The sequence below is a fragment of the Hemicordylus capensis genome, chromosome 1, assembly GCF_027244095.1.
Source record: "Hemicordylus capensis ecotype Gifberg chromosome 1, rHemCap1.1.pri, whole genome shotgun sequence".
In the NCBI taxonomy this organism is placed as follows: domain Eukaryota; kingdom Metazoa; phylum Chordata; class Lepidosauria; order Squamata; family Cordylidae; genus Hemicordylus; species Hemicordylus capensis.
In genome coordinates this window covers 243,283,337-243,304,620 of record NC_069657.1, presented here as the reverse complement: position 1 = coordinate 243,304,620, position 21,284 = coordinate 243,283,337, and the positions used below count along the sequence as shown (strand labels likewise).

The 21,284-nt window shown below is 44.2% G+C and overlaps 2 protein-coding genes across 10 annotated transcripts; both read right to left on the bottom strand.

Moving 5' to 3' along the window:
• Positions 1–1,577: 1,577 nt before the first annotated feature.
• Positions 1,578–7,414, bottom strand: KCNRG (potassium channel regulator). Its single transcript, XM_053284684.1, has 2 exons — positions 6,629–7,414; positions 1,578–2,211 (listed from the first exon to the last, which is right to left on the bottom strand). The coding sequence occupies exons 1-2, from the start codon at positions 7,201–7,203 to the stop codon at positions 1,959–1,961; spliced, it is 828 nt and encodes a 275-aa protein (XP_053140659.1). The 5' UTR covers positions 7,204–7,414; the 3' UTR covers positions 1,578–1,958.
• Positions 7,415–10,355: 2,941 nt separating this feature from the next.
• TRIM13 (tripartite motif containing 13) lies at positions 10,356–13,878 on the bottom strand. Of its 9 annotated transcripts, XM_053275131.1 has the most exons (3): positions 13,755–13,878; positions 11,684–11,918; positions 10,356–11,515 (listed from the first exon to the last, which is right to left on the bottom strand). In XM_053275131.1, the coding sequence occupies exons 1-3, from the start codon at positions 13,812–13,814 to the stop codon at positions 10,689–10,691; spliced, it is 1,122 nt and encodes a 373-aa protein (XP_053131106.1). In that variant the 5' UTR covers positions 13,815–13,878; the 3' UTR covers positions 10,356–10,688. The 9 variants fall into 9 exon arrangements, with proteins under 9 accessions (XP_053131106.1, XP_053130466.1, XP_053130851.1 ...); XM_053274491.1 differs by having other exon boundaries at positions 10,356–11,918; XM_053274876.1 differs by having other exon boundaries at positions 10,356–11,918; positions 13,710–13,820.
• Positions 13,879–21,284: the final 7,406 nt, after the last annotated feature.

Below are 21,284 nucleotides of genomic sequence, written 5' to 3'. Positions count from 1 at the left end.
ACGGAACCTTGTCAAGCCCCTGAGACCTGCTCTGAGAGGTTCGCCCTTTCACTGGGCCTGAGGGATCCTGCCAGCTCAGCAACAGCTTGTTCTTTGCTCTGTCTCTCCAAAGAAAGAGGTCCATCTTCACTTGTCAGGGCCCACTCCAACCTTACTAATACAATGAATATTTATATACCACTTTACATAGATATAAATACATTTTAATTTTGTGATTTCATTGCTGTGCTTCCATGGTTCTGTCTTTTCCCCCTAAGCGCCGGGGGAGGGGGGAGAAAGCAGCAGTGGCCAGGGGTGGGGGGAGAGAAAGTGGCAGCGGCAGGAGGGGGAGAGAAAGTGGCAGTGGTGGCCGGGGGTGAAAGAAAAAATGGACAACTAGAGGCACAGATGCCTTGCGCCTGGGCCAGCTAGTTCTTCTTATAGAACTGTAGTCAACACACAACACCTTGGTATATCTTTGACCTAGATAGAACCATCATTGCTTAGATGTTTAAGGAGCTTGCATTATGTTTACTATATATTTTAAATCTGACTTTCTTTTAAAGAAAATTTTACCTAAAATAAACACAATTTTACATGTTGCCTGGGGTTAATTTTAGCTCATCCTACTTACGTTACTTCTTAGTTCATCCAACTGAGAAATTTGAACTGTTCCTAAACTGGGGTGTGTGGGGGGGGTGAGAGTGAGTTTTTGACACCCCAACCCCCCCAGTAATTATTGGGATCCTCATTTTGATTTGTTTACAGATATATTCTAGTAGTGTGGATACTACTAGATAGTCGCAGCCCAGGACTTTCTAAAAGGAGAATTCAGAACTGCATAATGATATGTGAATGTAATTTGCACACATAGCATGTGCTGCTCTAGGCTCGGACGGGCCCACAGGGCAACAGGGCACATTCCCGGTGCACCCCACTCGTGCGCCTCCCCTGCACCCCGCTGAGTACAGCAGCAGTGAATACTGCCACCCTTAATTACCTATTCTGCTCAAAACCCAACGCCCTCCCCACATATATTCCACTGCCCTCTCAGTGCCCCTAGTCTGGCCCTGTGCTGCTCTAGGACACCAGTGGCAGCCTGTCCAGAGAGAGAGAGAGAGTGTGTAAAACTAGCTGCACTCTTCTTACCCCAACCCGGTTGCCCCGTCCTCCTTCATCTCCCATCTGACACGTGCCTCAGTCATAGCCGATGCACCTGTAGTTAACGCAACAGTGAAGCAAGGTGGGTGGAGTGAGAAGACTGGGAATGATCTGGAGCCACAAATACAGCCACCCTACCTGGGCTGCCACTGCAGCAGAGAAGTATGTATTTTTAGTGTCTGTATATACATACTTTGCTTCCTAGAGTTGCATTCACGATATAGCACTCTATTTGCCATCCAAAGTAATTTAAAGGTGAAGAGTGTTGTCAAGTCGATTTTGACTCCTGACGCCCACAGAGCCCTGTGGGGCTTTTTTGGTAGAATACAAGCGGGGTTTGCCATTGCCTCCTCCCACACAGTATGAGATGATGCCTTTGTAATTTAGTTTAATTTTAATTCTCTAAAATATAATCCAACAAAATAGACAGACAAAAAATGCATATATCCTGCTATTGCACTATACTTGCTGCTTTTATATCCTATGTATAAAAGCTTTTATACCTCATGCAGCTCTTAGTATTGTGGTTTCTACACTTGGTTCCAAAAATCTCACTTGGTTTCAAAAATCTCAGCCAGCATGGTGTAGTGCCTAGAGTGCTGGACTAGAACCGGGGACGCCTGAGTTCAAATCCCCATTCAGCCCTGAGACTAGCTGGGTGACTCTCGGCCAGTCGCTTCTCTCTCAGCCTAACCTACTTCACAGGGTTGTTGTGAGGAGAAGCCTAAATGTACACCGCTCGGTGCTCCTTGGAGGAAGAGCAGGATATAAAATGTAAAATAAATTTTTTAAAAATTAAAATATATCCATTAGACTTTTCATTTCTGTTTGGCAATTTGGATTAGCTTGCTCTGTGGTACACTAGTGCCTTGCTGTGTTTGGCTGGTACTGATGGTAAGGGGACTTGGCTGTCTTGTTCTTTGAAAACAGTAACATTCAATCTTTTCTTCTGCTGAAACTGTTCTGGTGCTTATTAAATGAAATCCTTCTTTGCATAAGATGTCAACCAGCAGACCGAGAACATTAGTTCCATTAATCAGTTTCCTCTTATCAGGTTTTATAGAAACATATCTGGGAGGAAAAGAGAAAATGTTAGTAATACATTTTCCTTTGAAATGGAAGGGTGTATGTTGAGTTTATAGTCCTGTTTCTCAGAAAGCCTAAAAAGTAGCAAATATTAAGAACATATTAAGAAGTCGGCCATTAACTACCTGAGCAAATGAAAATGTCTTGCTCTTGGGACATCAAGGGCAGCTATGGGAAGCCAATACAGATGCTTAGGCACTGATGTAATATGCTCCCCATAACCTACCCTTTTAGTATGTTGACCCAAACAATTGATCTCATATTTGTTGATATTTAAATATTCAGAAAATCAGTGAAAAACATTGATTGAATTTATTCATTGAATGTTGAAAAACATTCAAACTGATTTGGGTAACTCCAGATCAGTTTGAATGGTTTATTAAACAAAAACACACCAGTAAAAATCATCAACCAAAACATCTCTTAAATCATACTTCTATGTTATGTTAATCTTATATAATACCATGTTAAACAGCAGTGCTATCAAAAATGTGAAATATAGATTCTAGTGCTTATTAGATATCACTTCAGCACATATCCATTTTAGTTTAAAGATAGTCCTTGACTTTTTTTAATTGAAAGAACCACAAGATGAACAAGGACATCTCTGGATGAAAGTATAAATATAAATCTTTGCACATGTATCACCTGGCCTGGCTTTTTATTTTTTTTAAGGCTTTTGCCCACCTGCTTTAATTTTATTGTGGTTTCATTGCTGTGTTTCCATGGTTCTAATTGTTTTAAAAATTGTGAGTGTATTGTTGCTTGTCAGCTTGAATCCTTAGAGAAAGGCAGGACAGAACTCTTAGAGTAAGAACCTTAAGTACTAATTACCACCAGACTCTAGAGTGGTTGCCCCTCCTCATTCTTATTATAGAACTGTGGTCAACACATGTGTGGTGCATGCACACTGCCGTGGAGACAGTGAATTACAATAACCCTGGAATGACATTTTCTATTATGGAATGCAAACCACATGAATCCATGCGGAGATCTCTCAACACATTCCAAGGAATTAAGCCAAATCACAGACTGCAAGCAGGTTCATATGAATACACTGGCCCCAATGGACAACCAGGGCGAGGACAGACATGCCAAGAACATGCCAGCCCTGGTGTCCTGATGTGTTCTCAGGACATGCTTTAATCATGTGAGGGGATGTTAATCCAAATCATCATCTCCCACATACACTCCCAAACCCTGTAACTGAAGTTACAATTTATTACATTTTTATACCACCCAGTCTAGTAGCCCTGGGTAGTTTACGATCATTACGGGATATACATCAGGTCTTGACAATTCCCATGGGTCAACTAGCCATGGTGCCTGGAAATTTAAATGTGGTTCCTTAGCCAGATGATGGGTGGAGGTGACCAGGAGAAGTGGGCAAGCAAGGCGTGGCATCTACTTTCCCATGAAGTGGAGGGTATAGCTGGGTGTGTGTGTGTAGTGAGTGCAGCCCACACCCACCAATAGAACAGAGGGCACTGCAGTCTGGCACCTATGTTGTGGGTTGGTTCCTACAATTAAGATAGACACTTCATGCTTGCTACCAAAAGACCAGCTCTTCTAAACATGGAATCATTTCTTGAGTAGATGGGCACCATTTATTAATTTTGTAAAGACAAGCTTTTTGCTTCTCGACTTGCATTCATCCTTATTAATGTGGTAACTATGGTATGCTGATTTTCAGTTCCTGTTTTACTATATGCTCTTGTATAATTAACTTTAATTTAAAAATTAAAACAGGGACTCTGAGTCGGAGCAGATCCCCATGAGAGGACAGCGCTATGGGGTAGAGTGCAGGTGCCCATCCTGCTGCAGCCATCCCCACCTCACCTCTGCTGCCATCTGTTGGAGATGCAACTCCTGTGCTGGCATCAAATCTTAGCACCAGTAACTCTATTGACCACTTGGGGCACTAGGGGTAGAGATAAGTGAGCAAGGGACTTCCCTCTCTGACCACGCTTTCTCTACTCTACTTGCCCTTTGTTAGACTGAGGTTTCACTCCCACCTGAGACACAGACTCTCTTTTACCCACTCTCTTCCTGATGTATCCAGCAGCTAGGCATGTAGGCCTTTCCCATCTCTCTGATATATTTCCTAAATAACCTACTGTACATAGAACTTTAACTCCATGTCTCCAGACAAGAGGAGAGCTGGTCTTGTGGCAGCGAGCATGACTTGTCCCCTTTTCTAAGCAGGGTCCACCCTGGTTTGCATTTGAATGGGAGACTACATGTGTGAGCACTGTAAGATGTTCCCCTTAGGGGATGAGGGCACTCTGGGAAGAGCATCTACATGCTTGCATGCAGAAGGCTCCGAGTTCCCTCCCAGGCATCTCCAAGAGAGGGAATCTTGCCTGCAACCTTGGAGAAGCTGCTGCCAGTCTATGTAGACAATATGAGCTAGATGGACCAAGGGTCTGAATCAGTATAAGACAGCTTCCTATTAGGGATGTACATGAATCGATTTAAAAAAAAATTCGATGTGTGCCCAAATAAAATCACCCCTGATTTGTTTTGTGTCTGAATCTGTCTCCCTGAATCACTCCAGATTCTATTTGGATTTGATTCAATTTGTTTTTGATTTGGATCGATTTGGACCACTTATAAAGGTCTTAGGGGCACCAAATTTGGGTGGTGGGTAGGTCTCCATGTATGCCACCTACCACTCAAATTTCAAGGCACATAGGAAGTAGGGATGTACCCAAATCTCCTTACTTGTGCACTTCTGCTGCAGGTGAGATAGATAAATGATCTCCCCTTCAAATCTCTCTAACACCATTGCTCCATTACTTTGCTTTTTTCTTTCTTTTTAAACACAGGCCCATGCCCTTACTCGTTCCATTCCCAGCACTCCATTTCAGGAGCAAACTACAAAGTGGACACATTTGTTGCTAGGAGGAAGAAAAGAACATGAGTGAGCAGCTGGGACTGGCACCGCAGCATTGATGAAGAGAGGCCAACAGGTGAAGGTGCTGATGCTGCATGCAAGTTCTGTCCGCACCGATTCCCTGGCCAAGCCACACAGCATGTCCTCAAAGAAAGTTGAGGCTGGAGAAGGGAAGAGGGTGGGGCAGGCTGCTTGTTGCCATTTGCCTCAAGCAATAAAAGACAAGCTGGCACCGACTGACTCCTAACTTTAAAAATACACAATAGATTTTCACCAAATTACTGAAGGACCGATCCCTGCATTATGCTTGAATGGCTGACAATTTATTTTAAACTAACAAAAATGAGAAACTGTAGCTAAGTTTTGGGTGGGCAGAAAAGCCGACAATACTGAGTCCTCTATAGTTCAAAGCTTTCTAAATTACTATTACTCACCCATCTTGTAAGATTTGGTCACATTGCATCCCTCACCAGATAGATTATCCATGCCAAATTCTATTTTCATATTAATAGGACCAATATTGATTTTACAAGACAAATAATATTCATACTTCATAATGACAGGATGCTGAAAAAGCAAGGCAACTTAAAGCTATTAAGCCACTTCCATATTAGGGCATAAAATGCCACCAATATGCTGAAGATGTTCAACTATGCCTCTCTCAATCTCGGCCATGGATGAGGCTCAATGTAAGTGAGCCTGATTGTGAGTAGGCCATGTGACTAGGGAGACCTTGGGATTCCTACCCACTCAGAACCATTGGGCTAAGTTATCTTTCACATTCTTATTTTCCTGCATTTTTGTGTATTGTAACTGCAAATACAGTAACTATGCTTATAAGCATAATCTTCTAGGCAGTTATTTATTCTGATATGTGTCCTTTTGTACATACATGTAATACTGTTATAAGCAGTATTAAGCCAAGCTTTCCAAATGTCACCTTGTCCCAGTTACCAATTTCAAAGCAGCATACAATTTTAAAGTTATTGCCAAGGAGCAGCATCAGAAATAGAGAGGTCTGAAAGGTCCAGAAAATAATTGTCTGAACTGCACTGAAGTGCAGTGGCAAAATCAGACACCCCATTTCTGAAATGCTTCTCTTTCTACTTCTTAAGCAGTAGCCCCAGTCTCTTTCAGAAATAACTATATACCAGCCGACACCACACAGAGCATCTGTGTGCTCTTTGAGGCCGGCAGTTACCTCTTCCTCCCCCCCACCTTCTGCCCCAGTCTCCGCTTCCTGACCACAGCCGGCCTGTTCCAGGCCCAGCCACCTCTCCTCTCCCCCGCCACTTCTGCCCCCCCTTTCTCCCCCCCCCCGGCCTTGCCGCCGCCTCTGGCCTCCGCGACCAGGCCGGGCCCGTTGTCACAGCGACCAATCCTCCTGGGTGCACCTCAGCCAATCAGCTGGGCGCACATTCCAAGGCGCACCTAGGAGAATTAAATATATAGATTCAATTTGTATTATGTTAATCGTGACATGCAGTAATGGTTTTTAAAAAATACCTTGCTATAAACTGATCACTGCGGTCAGTGCCGCATTGGAAAATAAGATCATGATGGGAAGGCCTTTCCAAAGAAAGGGGTATCAGTGCCTTCTGAGAAGGGACATGATGGTTCTTCCAAGTTGTTCCCACAAGCTGTTCCGAAAAAACAGCAATCCTCCCAGCCAGCTCATCGATAGTGATGCTGCAAGAGCCAAACACTCGGAAAAAAGCCTGCGTTTCTTGGAGCAAGAATCTTATTTCCAAGATCTCTTTCTTTAGCTTCAACGAATTTTCCTGACTCAGAAGGTCAGCCAAAGAGTAGAGTTCATAGAAGTTAGCCTCTCGCTGTAGTCTCTGGTAGTCTGAGAAGTCACTGGGCAGGGAAACCTGGAGCGTTCTTAAGAAGTCCAGAATATAGCTGAACAGAACTCCATCACGGTCCACAAAAAACTGACCCTTCACCAACCTACATTCATCATCATTGCCAGCCAGCATCCTTGCCAACCTAGACTCTGGGAATCGTTGTAATGTTGAAGGCCAGGTTGTGAACTTCTGTCCTCCCACATTCAAGATGACCACATCTTGATTGGTCATCTTTCCCTTCTCCACACAAAAATTAAGTCTCCAAATGGTGTGTCAGAACTACACAAGCCTAAGCCAAGAGCAATCCGTGCTTAGCAATCATTTGTGTTTGTTGTGGGAGGAAGGAACTGAGCAGGCATAGGCCTCCAAGGCAACAAGAACTATGTACATCCACTACTGTACACAGGGTTACTTGCTTGGGAACCAAGTATTGTAGCTGCAATAAAGTTTTGTTTTGTTTTTAAAGACATTCAAAGCCCAACTGCCTGGGCAGACCCCAAAAGCCTCTAAGAATCCCATTCAAATAAGACACAGCACCAGCTTGTGTCAGGGGTAGTTCACATGCTCTCGTTCTTCACTTGCAGGAGGAGTCCATCCAGATGAATAGTGTGATGTGCAAATCCAAAGTTCACAAATGTTGCCCAGACCAAAATCTGTGATTAAAGAGACAGATTGGCTGCTTTGGAAACTGAGTTTGCCGCAGAAGATCCATGCATTTCCAACTCAGGCTGCTGAAAACAATCTGCTCCATAATCTTTCATGTCTGCACACAATCTGGTAAAGCATCATAGATGTCTACCTCTAGTGGCTGCAGAGAGGGGTTAAAGATGACTTTATCTGCAGATATCATCATATTTTGGCGCCCTACATAGCTACTTCCCTTGTTCTATTGTTATCCTCCCACCCTAGCCCGCAGAACCAAATTCTATACATCTTACCTGGTTCAACATAAAAGCAAATATGCATACATTTTTATCAGCATACTTTGAGTACTAAATTTTTGTGGCACCAGGGGAGTAGCCACCATTGTGTGAACAGGTTCAAAGAACCCAGGCCACCAATGGTAGGGGCTGCTGAAGCCCCCAGGGGTGTGTGGCTCGGGCTCTGGAAGAGCCCCTAACGAACCCCCACGCCCCAAGCCAGGCTACTAAGAGCCCTGAGTGAGCGCTTGCCCATCCTTTTCAGGAAGCGTTTGCTGCTAGGGATGTGCACAGATCTGCTGCTGGGCGGTTCGAAGGTGGCGGGGATGCCTATTTAAGGGAGAAGGAGGGTACACTTACCCCTCCCGCTGCTTTTTCCCCACTGGCACTCGTTACTGTTAAGAGTCTTAGGGGCAGTAGCGTACCTCCCTGCTGCCCTGTTGCCCAACTCAGCCGGAAGTACCGGGCTTGCATGCACCCATCTGCCACACATGCGCACCCAGTACTTCTGGCCACTTCCGGCCGAGGAGGCAAACAAGGCGGCAGGGAGGTATGCTTCCACCCCAAAGACTTTTAACAGTAACGAGTGCTGGTGGGGGAAAAGCAGCGGGAGGGGTAAGTGTACCCTCCCCCACCACGTTCGAACTTCGAACCAGGCCCCGCGTTTGAACCTGTTCGGAGACCCATAAAAGGGCATCCAAACAGGTTCGTGCACATCCCTATTTGCTGCCTGAAAGCATCTATTCCCCTTTCCCTCCCTCCAGAGAGGAAGAGAAAGGGAGAATAGATGCTTTTAGGCAGCAAGTGCTGCCTGAAATGACAGGGAACGGCTCGCTCAGGCTCTTCAGAGCTCGAGGCCACGCTCCCTTTGCGCATGACATCACATGCAAATGCTGCCTGAAAAGAATGGGCAAGCGCTTGCTCCTGGGCGGGGAGGGGATTTCTCTCAGGGCATGCCCTGTGCGTGTGACGTCATGCGCACGGGACGTTATCAGAGGGGCCGCTCGGCTGGCTCCGTACCTGCCCAACATCCAACGAAATTCAAAAGCTCAACATGCTCCAAATATAAGTCTTGCATGCTTGTCAACATGCTGTACTTCGTTCAATAGTTGGATTACTTTGATGCCAAATACACAGTCAAGCCCTGTACCTTAGGTAGGAAAGGTATCAGAGGAAAGTACCACTTTTTCGTAGTATCAATCTAGCCCAGGCCTTTTAAATTCTGATTTTTAAAATAAATTTAAAATGAGTTTTTATAACTGCTATTAGATTTTATATTTTCTTTTCTCCCTTTTTGTCTGTTATGATTTAATGCAGAGATTCTCAGCATTGGGTCTCCAGATGTTATTGGACTTCAACTCCCATCATGCCCCTGGTGGCGCAGTGGTAAAACTGCCGCCCTGTAACCTTTATAGCTCCGGCTATAAAGCGGTATATAAATGTAAGTGCTATTGCTATTGCTATGCCCCAGCAAAGGCCACTGGGGCTGGGGATTATGGGAGCTGAAGTCCAATAACACCTGGGGACCCAACGTTGAGAATCCCTGATTTAATGTGTTATGTGTTTTTATTTCATGTTTTAATACTGTGTTTTGAGCTGCTTAGAGAACAATTTGTTTTGGGACAGCTAACAAATAACATGTATCAATTATTATTATTACTGCCTATCCTTTAAATATTTATCTCCAGTGCTCCATGTGTTTGGTCGGTCTGTCAGTATGTACTATTATCTTATTCTGAATCTGGATTTTTGCAAGATTGGCAGACCACTAGGCAGGGATCCTACTGGCCATCAATGCCACTGGCGTAGGCTCAAGAAACATTACTCAAAGATCCAGGTTGAGAAGAGAAAGTCAACAATGTATCCCTTCTATCTGAACAAGGCAGTTTCATTTTACAAGGGCACTAATCTTTTCCTTTGTTGTGGTAACTCTCCAAAGAGAAAGCTGCTTTCTTGCAACATTTGCTCTGTTGAATTTTCTCTACTACCAATTTCTGCGATGAACTAGCTACAAAAGTTGTTGTTACCATCAAGTATTATAACACAAGACCAATAGCTACCTCTTCTGCCTTCTCCAGGACAGTTCCATTCCCAGAATTCTGTAGTAGCTACCTCATCTTGAGTCTATTACATTTATTAGGCATTATGCCTTCAATGCCTGCTCATATGCAGCTTTTGTTAGATCCGTCCTCAGCAGTTAATTCTCCTGAATGTATCTGAATCTTCCATTAACTTGCTTAATTAATCAGAGTCTAATTAAACAAGTCTTTAGAATTTAATATTATGCATTTTGTTCTCTTTTGTGCATACATTCTTTAACAGAAATTGCAAGTTCTAAGTATCTTTATTTTTGAAGTGCTAGCAAGGCTCACTGTTGGTGACAATAATTATGATTTATATTCCCAACAAAACCTGTTAAACACCTTCTTAGCCCATATCAATGATCCTCCCTTGACGTCAAAATTCATTCAATTGTTTATTGCATTTTATGGAAAAAAGACATTTTTACATATTACTATTATACATACAACTAGTGTCTTCACTTGGGAAAAGCAAGATAGACAGTTAAAAAATGACATGTTAATTTCACTTTTAAAAAGGTCAATCACTTTCAGAATCAGAATGTGCAAAATATTTCAACATATCAATGCCTGAACCACAGAAAACAGCATCAGTACTTGAAGAGCAAGCTCATTTCAAAAATCCACCAAATGTTTACTAGGGTTTAGTGTACTTATTTTTAAAGATTCTCAAGCAACCAGTTTTTGATTACACATTTCTTACACACTGGTAGTACTAAAGTTTATATTTGCACACAAATTGAGCAACATTATCCAACATCACAAGTGTATAGTTTACACATTTTTCACTTAGAACTGAAGCACTATCAGTAATTTTCTCCCAATAGAAGACAGCATGACCTGCCATCTCTGCTGTATCTGTCAGATATCCTGAGCCATATTCAGAGATAAAGGTTTTGCAGTGCTGGAGAGTGTCAGCTAGAGAGTCTATAATGGATACCTGGGTAGTAGCAAGGATAAACAAGCAAAACAAAATCGCCATGATAAACTTGTATGAAAAAGGTGAAGGAATGGCCCAATTATAAGTGCTTTTCTCCTGAGGTAAAGAAAGCTTGTCCACATCTGCAAGCTTAAATTGCTCCCACTGACTAGTATCAAAGTCTTTCATTGTGGAGTTAATATCTACTGTGGGACAAGGCAATCTGGTTTCCTTTATCACTTTTATTTTCTCTCGGAACTCTTGCATCTGTTGCAAAAATATAATTGGTTCAGACACATCCTTAAAGGCTTCTGCAATGTTAAAAGCCATTTGTTGCTCTCGTACAATAGTGTTCAGTTTATTGATTTCTGGGTCATATGCCTGCATAACTGCAAGCTTCATCGTCTCAAAGTCTGAAAGTATTTCATTCTTTTTTTGCTCCAGTGCATACTGCAGTTTCTCAAAAAACTCTTTTACTTTGTCATAGTCCTTTGTCAGAATCTGGAGAGCCTTCCGTTTGCTGCTTTCTAGAATGTCTAGTCGAGAAAGTACATCCTCGCAACGCCATGTTTCAAATCCCTTGAACAAGGTCTCAAATGCAAGTTTTTCCTGAAGGTAAGCATCTTCAACAGAACAAAACACATGCTTTATATGGTCTCCTCGAGTTGCACAGATACCACATATCAAATGAGTGTCTGTCTGGCAGAAAATGTTAAGGGGTTGACCACTGTGTACTTTACACAAAGGAATTTTTGTTGTTACCTTAATCTTATTATACTTCTCCACAATACCTTTTAGAGAATAGTTGACTTGGAGGTTGTTGACCCCTGTAACAGTAGTTTCCTTCCGACAGGTGGGGCATTTAAAAAGAGGCTGTCTCCAAATCATGTTCCGGGCATTTCCCTCTAGGATCCCTTCCAAACATTTTTTACAGAAGTTATGTGAACAGGGTAGTGCTCGTGGATCGTCAAACAAACTACAACAAATGGGACAGGTAAGATCTTCTTCAAGGAGCTCCATTGCCGTCTACAAGAAAGAGAGACAATGGTTTAGATGACCAAATAAATAATTTTGGTTAAGTTATTTAATACATTTATATACCACCTGCTACCAGAGTCTCCAGGCAGTTTACAACAAAACAAAACAAAACTTAGCACATTTAAAACATGTATGAAGTTAAAACAATCAATAAAATTAAACTAAGAAACTTCAACTAAAAAGCTTGGCTGAAGAGATGTGCCTTCAGTTGTTTTCTAAAAACCATCAGGGATGGAGCAGCTCTTATTTCAGCAGGAAGTGTGTTCCACAGTCCTGGGGCAACTACAGAGAAGGCTCGCCTCCGAGTCACCACCAGACGAGCCAGTGGCACTCACAGACAAACCTCCCCCAAAGTTATTAGTGGCCCTTCAGCAGAAGCTCCCAGGGCAGCAAACAAAAGATAAAAAGGACACAATGCAGAAATTTAAGGCAGAAATTTAATGTTACAGTGTTTTAGGACTGTAAAAAGGGAGCTTATAATAATCTTATAATTTATAGTCCACTGTTAAAATATTGCTATATTGCTGGCAAGGGTGGGGACCAAATGGTTTACAATTAGTCCCCTGTTATTCTCATATTGCATTAGAGGGAAGGGTTATAGTCATCTTGTATTAGGCTCTCCTTATTTCAAATGGGCACTGAGGTTGATAGATTATGGTTTACAACCACCACCTACTCTGTCACAAGGGCACAAAGCCACAGATTCAGATCTCCACTATCATGCTACACAGCACACACACACTTTCTAGACAACAAACAGCAAAACAATTATATAATAGGACCTACAGCAATTGCAAGGGAATTCCTTTAGGTAACCGTGTTAGTGCGTCTCAATAACCCAAAGGCATGCAATGCTATCCAGTACAGCAGCAGACATGGCACACACGCCCCTTCAGTTCCCCAGTCCCCGCCACACCTGAAGCCAGCCCAGCGCTCGGCTGAACGCAGACCTGCCCTGATGCTACTTCCACACTTGCAAGCAGCCACGTCCTGCCTTCTCCCGCTCCCACGCTGCCCGATGGAGATCAGAGGGATGGGAAGGCCAGCGTCACACTCGGGTGCCGGTGTGATCACAAACACACACACCCCCTTTTACCGTGACAAGGTTTTAGCCCTCTCCCATCGTCTCTGTGTGGCAGTGAATGCAGCACAACTGGCTTGCGCGCGCGGGGTGGAGGGATGCCGAAGGGCAACAGAGTGAGATTCCTCTTTGCTGCAACCCGAGATATTTATGGCGGGCAACTGGAGAACCAAACCGGCTATCAATACAAACTGACCGCAGCGAGGGGTGTGCGTGGGGCCCACAGGGCGACAATTTCTACGGCAGCATTATTTTCTATGGGGAGCTCCCACTTCCTACCTAGAGAAAGAAAAGTAAAACAAAAACCGAGAGAGACAAAAGCAGCAGCAGGGAATTCGGCTGTCCACGGCCTATGCTAGTTGCTAGTCTACACGCTACGAATCTACGGCACAAGCCAGAATAGTCTGGCGTCACTCACGCGCGCTGTTTATTACAAACAGGAAGCGCCCAGCGTGCGTCACTCAATCAGTCCTTTTCTTGCAGCCTCCAATCCAAACAGCCGGCCTCCGCTCCCTCCCGCCTCTCCACTTCCAGCCAGCCTCTCCCCCACCCCCAACGGCCTCCCCCGCCCACGTGACTCGGCCACGAGGCCGAGCGAGGCCCCCATCAGGCCACGCTGCTTGCCGATTTTGTCAGCTCACCAAGCCGGCCCGCTGGGACCCCTGTGTCCAAAAGCCTCGCGCCTCCTGTTCACCCACTTGTAGCTATGGAGCCCGTAGCCCTCTCTTTCCTGACAGACACACCTCCCCTCTGCTCCGATCACAGGCCACGCCGCCGCCGCCGCCTGGCTCCTCTTCCTGCATTGGGCGTGGCCGAGGGAGGAGCAGCCCCCGCGTCAGCCACGCCCCTCTCGCCTTTCCCGGGTGGCCTTCTTTGACCCTAAGTGATTGACGGGGGCTAAAGAAGCATGCATCATAAAACAGTCTGGCAATGCCATCTGCTGTTAATTGTTCCAAGAAACCTAAGATATGACAGCAAATTTTCCCGTTCATAGCAAAACTGAACACAATCCCAAATCAGATGGTCGATCGATTCAACAACTCCACATGTAGGAGACAAAGGTTGCTGTCCGAATTTCCAGTGAGATAAAGATTTCCCTTGACAGAAGTTTGCATAGATTTCCCTTGACAGAACAATGTTCGGACAAGGTCCTAAAAATTGCAACTTGGCTTGCCTTTAGCACTCTAGTCTAGAGCCAGATAGAGCTACTAGTTTGGTCAACATAATGCTAATTCCATCTGTCAGCCTATAACCTTTCACAATCCTCAAATTAGGGATTGCAAATGCTGCCAAAACTTTGCCATCCCAAAGTGTCTCAGCTCCATCAGTGAAGATCTCACAAAATCCTGTGTCATAAAGTAGCATTTCAAGGGTCAGACCTAATCGTCAATTCAGTTCTTTGCTGGTCCCCCTCCCCCGCGACATTCTAAGACATCCACAGGTGGAGAAGAGCGCCATCCCGGATACAAAGATAATTTAGGGGTCTTGGATACTAATCCTCTCAGAATGCCAATCTTGGGCCAGATCATAATCCTGACTGCATGAGGATAATAAGCATTACAAATTTTCCAAGATCATTAAACTCCACACAAGGGTCATAAGCACCACCCCAATTTCCAAAAGATAGGTTTCTTAATCTATTCCAAAACTTAATCTATTCCAAAAGTTGGTGCCACAGTTTCCCAGGCAATTCCCCAGTTGCATCCCGAACACTACAAAGGGTAATTATAAATGCTCCACAGATAATACAGAGAGCTTTAGTCTGGATTACATCCAACTTCTGTAAAATCATTTTAGGAGCCGATGAAAAGGCCTGGCATCCGTAATCTAATTAAGATCTAACTAGAGCCTGATACAACATCAGAAGGGACTTTAGATCTGCCCCCCATTGACTACCAGAAGCACTCCACATCAGGTTAAGACGGGATTTACATTTATTCTCAACGTATTTACTATGAGGAAGGCAACTAAGTTTACAATCAAATACAATACACAAAAATTTGAACTGAGACACAAACTCAAGCAGAGAATCATATTTTTTTAAAAAAGCCTAAGAGCTGGTACAACTCTCTTATGAGAGAATACCATTCCCAATGACTTGGAGGAGGAGAACTGAAAACCACACCTATTACCCCAATTCTGCAGGTTCCTTAGCGTCTCCTTCCATTTGTTCTCAGCTCAAATTAAATTCTTGCTCTTAACCCAAATTGCCCAGTCATCTGCAAACATACTACAACTTATCCCATGTGGTAAAACCAAGGATAGATAATTTATCATTATGTTAAACAATGTGGGGCTCAGAACACTCCCCTGAGTGTTAACCAAACTTTGGGGACTATAAATTAAATTCTGGATTCTAACCTTTACCCACCTTCCACTAAAGGAAGACTGGATCCACCATAGCAACCTACCCTGGACTGATAAAGTTTATATATTAAACCCTCCCTCCATACCATCTTGTATGCTTTTTCCAAATCCAGAAACACCACAACTAACAACCCTTTTGTACAAAAGATTTCCAGACCTCTGTTTCCAGCTGTATTATATGGTCTAGCATACTACGGCCTCTTCAAAATCCACTTTGCAAGTCAGTGATCAGGTGGTGTTTTTCGAGGAAAGCCATTAAACGTTCATTCAACATCCTTTCCATAACTTTACATAAACAGGACATTATAACTACTGGACGATAAGATCATGGGTCAGAGGGATTCTTCTCTGGTTTACCTATTGGAACTATTAGAGCGCCCTTCCAGGAGCTAGGTAATTCACCCTTTCCCCAAATTAAATTATAAAATTTGACTAAGCTCTTCAGAGATTCTTCATGCAAACACCTCAAGATCTCATAACCTATTTCATCCTCACCAGGTGAAGACTTCTTGCCTACATCCAAAGCCTTTTGCATTTCCCAAATAGAAAATAAAGCATTGATGTCATCATCTGACTTAGGGTCCCCTTTCTCAAAGACCTCCCTATTTTAGTCCATGAAGTCCTCCTGTTGTCTCCTAAAGTCTGCTGACCAATTATCCACATTGCTAACCTGTTGAAAGGTTCTAACCAGCATCTCTGCTTTCTTATGTGATATTGCTATGGAATTATTTTGTAATACTAGAGAAAGGATGCTTCTATGCCCTGTTCGTATTCCGTTCATTTTCTTAACTTCTTTGAAAACTGAGGCAACTGGTGTATCTGCAGATAGCTTCCCACAATAAATCTCCAGCTCTCCCTCTTAGTTTTTCCATTTTCACCTTAGCCCTTTGACGTTTGTATTCCAATAGATCTGCTCCAGATAGAGTTCTCCTTGCTCTTCTAAAAGCCCGATTTCTCGCCCTAATCGCCACACTACAGTCTTCCATCCACCAAGAGACAGGTTGCACAGATGAGGTTCTAATTTTAAATTTTGGAATTGCCAAGAAAGCCGCCTTCCAAATTCCCTGGGTTAGAATAACGGAGAACTCCTCAACTGCCTCCAACCCTTGTTTGAAATTCAATGTCCTCCTACATTCTGACTAAAATAGATCTCAGTTCTCTTTAGGGTAGTTCCACTTTGGAACAATACCTCCCACCTTAAAACCTCCCCAAGGGAAAGGAGAGCCGGGAAGTGATGGAATTATCTTCCACAAGATATGGTGACAACCAACAACCTGGATGGTTTTAAGAGGGGTTTGGATAACTTCATGGAGGAGCGGTCTATCATCGGCTACCAGTCAAAGGGCTATAGGCCACCTCCAGCCTCAAAGGCAGGAGGCCTCTGAGTACCAGTTGCAGGGGAGTAACTGCAGGAGGGAGGGCATGCCCTCAACTCCTGCTGTAGGCTTCCAGCAGCATCTGGTGGGCCAGTGTGTGAAACAGGATGCTGGACTAGAAGGGCCTTGGGCCTGATCCAGTAGGGCTGTTCTTATGTTCTTATGATCCATATTCAAATCTGATAAAAAACCTCCCATCCACATTTACCCACAAAAGAACCGAAAACAATACTCAAATCCAGTGAGGACGTTAGACCAGTAAAAGTATTAATATGAGTTGGGGTGTCATCATTCAACACCACCAAGTTATGGTGCTCACAGAACGCTTCCACGACATTTCCATTTGCATCAAGCCTGGAATAGGCTTGTGCATTTCGATTTGGCAACAAAACGTTTTGTGTCTGAAAATGGCATTTTCGGACATTTTGTATACAAATCGGAATGAAAAAATTAAAAACATTTTTTTTGGTATACAAATTGAAATGATCCCATTTCGGAGCCAAAGTTTTGTTCTTTGGAAAAAATTTCGGACCTTTGGTCTCCTGACTAGGAGCAGCAACTAGGGAGGCAGTGAGTGTTTGTCAAGAAGATTAGCAGAAGATAAGATATACAAAAAGCAAACACAGCATCCTTGAGGAAGCTCATTTCTTTGGAATGTGTTGTACTGTAAAGCAATTGTGTGTTAAGAAATTCTGATTAACCATTGCCAGCTCTAACAAACAATGCCCTGTTTCCACTCTGTCTGGGCTGATTGCTTTGAGGTTGGTGGGGAGTTTGGTTTAATTGTTCATTCAACAAGTTAATTACTCAGTCGCTTCTAAGTTTTGCCTTTCTGGCTCCCTCATTCGAGAGAGAGAGAGAGAGAACTAGTTTTGCATTGCATGTCTAAACTCAAGTTTCCATGATGCCATGCTTGCCTTGCTGCCAGCCTGAGCTCAGCATGCAAGCCTGCTTATATATAATGCAATTCAAATGCCTGCCTGCCTAGGATGGTTTGTTGTTCTGCTGCATCTGTGTGGTCTTGTTTTGGAAACCTGGTTCTTTGTAAAGCTCTGCTATTGTTGATGATGTGTTGAAAAAAATGTCTGTGGATGAGAACTGCTTGCTTGGTGGAGGAGGGAGGGCAGGGCACATGATGCTGCTGTTGGCTGTAGTTTGCACTGGGGGGTTGCTGGGGTGGCACTGGGGGGCTTGGGGGTTGCAGCAGTGGAGCATAGGCTTGGGAGTTGCAACAGTGGAGCGTGGGCTTGGGGGTTGCAGCAGTGGAGTGTAGGCTTGGGGGTTGCAGCTGTGGAGTGTAGGCTTGGGGGTTGCAGCAGTGGAGTGTTGGCTTGGGGGTTGCAGCAGTGGAGTGTGGGCTTGGGGGTTACAGCAGTGGAGTGTGGGCTTGGGAGTCGCAGCAGTGGCGCATGGGCTTGGGGGAGTGAGTTGTTGAAGTTTGCATGTCTTTGTGGCAGATTTGGGGCAGAAAGGGGGGCAGAGCAGTGGGTTGGGCATTAGCACCACAAGGGGTGCCTGCCCACCACCTGGATTGCAAAGGAGTTAGCCAAAGGCCTGATTTTAAATTGATTTCTGAAGTTCATGCATCTTTAAGGTTTTATCCCATAGGGAACAATGAAGGTTTCAGCAGCCCCATAACTGCACTGGGGGTGGTGCTGGGGTGGCCCAGAGTGAGTGGTGGTGTACTGCACAGAGGTTGCCAACCACCCCCATGGGTTGCTAACCCATGAGGTACTGGGTTTTGTTGTTTCTGAGGTGTTCTGAGTGTATATTCTCTGGTAGATTATGAGATTTTCAATGACAAACCATTAATCCTCTCTCATATGCTACCAGAGAGTCTACATACAGAACACCTCAGAAACAACCAAACTCTGTACCTCACGGGCTTGTGGGTATCGGGGTGGTTGGCACCCTATGTGCACTACACCACCACTCGCTCCGGTGTGCACTACACCACCACTCGCACCACCCCAGTGCCCCCCAGCTGGAGTTATGGGTCTACTGTAAACCACCCTGAGCCATTTTGGAAGGGCGGTATACAAATCAAATCAAAACAAATCAAATAAATAAATAAATACTGAAACCTCCATTATTCCCTAAGGGAGAAAACCTTAAAGATGCATGAACTTCAAAAAATCACCAAAAATCAGCTCTTTGCCCAATTCCTTTGAAAAAATTGTTGTAGCTTACTTGTCCCCATTAGGCACTATCACCCACCCTACTCTGCTCTGGGCCACCCCTCCCCCCGCTGACAACGTGAAGCTATACTTTTGCTGAAACCTCCATTATTCCCTAAGGGAAAAATCTTAAACTTCAAAAATTCACCAAAACCCAGCCCTTTGACTAATTCCTCTGAAATTTGGGTGGTAGCTTCCACCCATTGGGCAGTACCACCTGCACCCACTAGTTTTGCCCTGGGGCTGTTTTTTAAAATACAAAATGTTTCAGATTTGGATTTTGCAATTTCGAACAAAGAACAAAATTGGGGTGTTTTGGATTGGTTGATTTTGAACAAAGAACAAAATTGGGGTGTTTCAGATTTGGGTCAAAAGAAAACAGAAAGAACAAAACAGAATGCACAACCCTAGCCTGGAACTCCCCCAAAGGGACTATGACTGTTGAGGTCTCCACAAACAACAATTGGTCCCATAGAACCCTCAGCTAATATATCTAAATTCCTTTTGATCAAAGGGCAACATGGGTTATGTATGTCGATAACTCGAACCACCCCCAAATTATTCACTAACAGGATCTCAACAGCCATAACCTCACTATCTTCAACTACAACATCAGTTTCTACAAAATTGAAACCTTCTAAAATACAAATAGCAACCCTACCACCATTCCCTTCCTTCCTATATTTGCGCATTAAAGTATAAGCTGGAAATCTCGACAATAAATCAGTAATCAACCAGCTCTCCTGAATACAAATAACGTCATGTGGATCTAGGATGCTTGACAAAATCTATTTCAACTGTTGACCATGAGCGATCAGGCCATGTGCATTCCAGCTAAGAACAGTTAGAGCCACCCTTCTACACCTCAGAGTGACCTAAAATTCCACAAACCTATTCCACCATGATCAAACCCATTCCCAGGTACTTTTCAGCAGCTTTTAAAATTATAACAATTTTCTCAGAGTGACATTAAGTTTGTGCAGTGCAATTAATTACCCCTACCATAAATGCAAGAAACCTTACATTGGGAACTTTAGTAAGGTCAGAAAGGGGTCTACTCCCTTCTTCAATTACAGAAACTTGAGGGGGAGGAGGGGAAGAGGCAGGGACCCCCCCCCCACACACACTGTCTCCCTCCTGTCTCCCCTCTCTATGTCTTTTGACAGTCTCAGCATAAGATAAACCCTGCTCAACTCTCATAATTTGAATATCCCAAGCTTGTTTTGCTACAGAACAGCCCCTGTATCCCGGGTATGGCTTCCGCAACTAATGAGTGGGCACCGCCAAATTTACCACAGCAGGTTTGTCCCCAACACACAGCAACATGGCCAAATAGTTGGCATTTGTACAGAGGTGCACTTGGGTAATCTTGGAGCCTGGACCTAAAGGCCTCTGGAGCCGCCCCCACCCCCACTGGAGGCCTCCCTACCGCTGCAAGTTAAGCATCATCCCCCAAAACACACACACACACAAACACACACACACACACGGACACACCATGACAAACACAGTATTTTTAAAACAAGGGTATATTTATGCAAATATGCAGTAGCAGAAACATTTCAATACACAACATATTCCATCCCACATTGTTTTCTTTCTCCACTTCTCCCTCTGTCTCTAAAGCACCCAGCACAGGTCATAATTGAACTTGGCTACCTGGCACGGTGCAGGCCAGCAGCAACCACACCATCTAAGGCAGTCTAAAGAGGTTTTGCAGGGTGTGTGTGTGTGACCCCAGGGGGTATAGAGGCCCTGGACTTTGGCCCGAAAGTCCAGTGGTAAGAGCGCCACTGGCTAAGGAGGGTGTACACTGCTTTGCATTTGAATGGGAGACTACATGTGTGAGCACTGTAATATATTCCCCTTAGGGGATAGGGCTGCTCTGGGAAGAGCACCTGCATGCTTGCATGCAGAAGGTCCCAAGTTCCCTTCCTGGCATCTCCAAGATATGGCTGGGAGAGACTCCTGCCTGCAGCCTTGGAGAAGCCGCTGCCAGTCTGTGTAGACAATGCAGAGCTAGATGGACCAAGGGTCTGACTTGGTATAAGGCAGCTTCCTATGTTCTTATGTTTCTATAAGAGATGCTATACTACTGGGTTGAATAGGGAAAGCTACCCCCCCCGCCCCGTTAAATATAAGAACCACCTATTTAAAAGGTGCCTCTAGTTTGCCCAGTTAGTTGGGGTAATACTGAAGCTGTCCCTTCAATGAAGGAGGCATTGAGGACATCCCAGAAGAAGGAGGTAGGTAGACCCCTGCATAAAAATAGTGTTACTCCAAACACTGTTTTAAAACACTATGCAGCAGCAAAGCCGCTTGGAAGGGCGTGAGGGGAGACGGAGAGGGAAGA

What these genes read in the sequence shown, in the direction of transcription:
- TRIM13 (XM_053274491.1), bottom strand. Translation starts at nt 13,814, where the DNA reads ATGCAGGAAGAGGAGCCAGGCGGCGGCGGCGGCGTGGCCTGTGATCGG. An exon ending in GTGATCGGAGCAGAGGGGAG is followed by an intron (nt 11,919 to 13,754) that starts GTGTGTCTGTCA and finishes TCTTTCTTGTAG; the next exon opens with ACGGCAATGGAGCTCCTTGA.
- KCNRG (XM_053284684.1), bottom strand. Translation starts at nt 7,203, where the DNA reads ATGACCAATCAAGATGTGGTCATCTTGAATGTGGGAGGACAGAAGTTC. An exon ending in AGTGATCAGTTTATAGCAAG is followed by an intron (nt 2,212 to 6,628) that starts GTATTTTTTAAA and finishes TTTTCCTCCCAG; the next exon opens with ATATGTTTCTATAAAACCTG.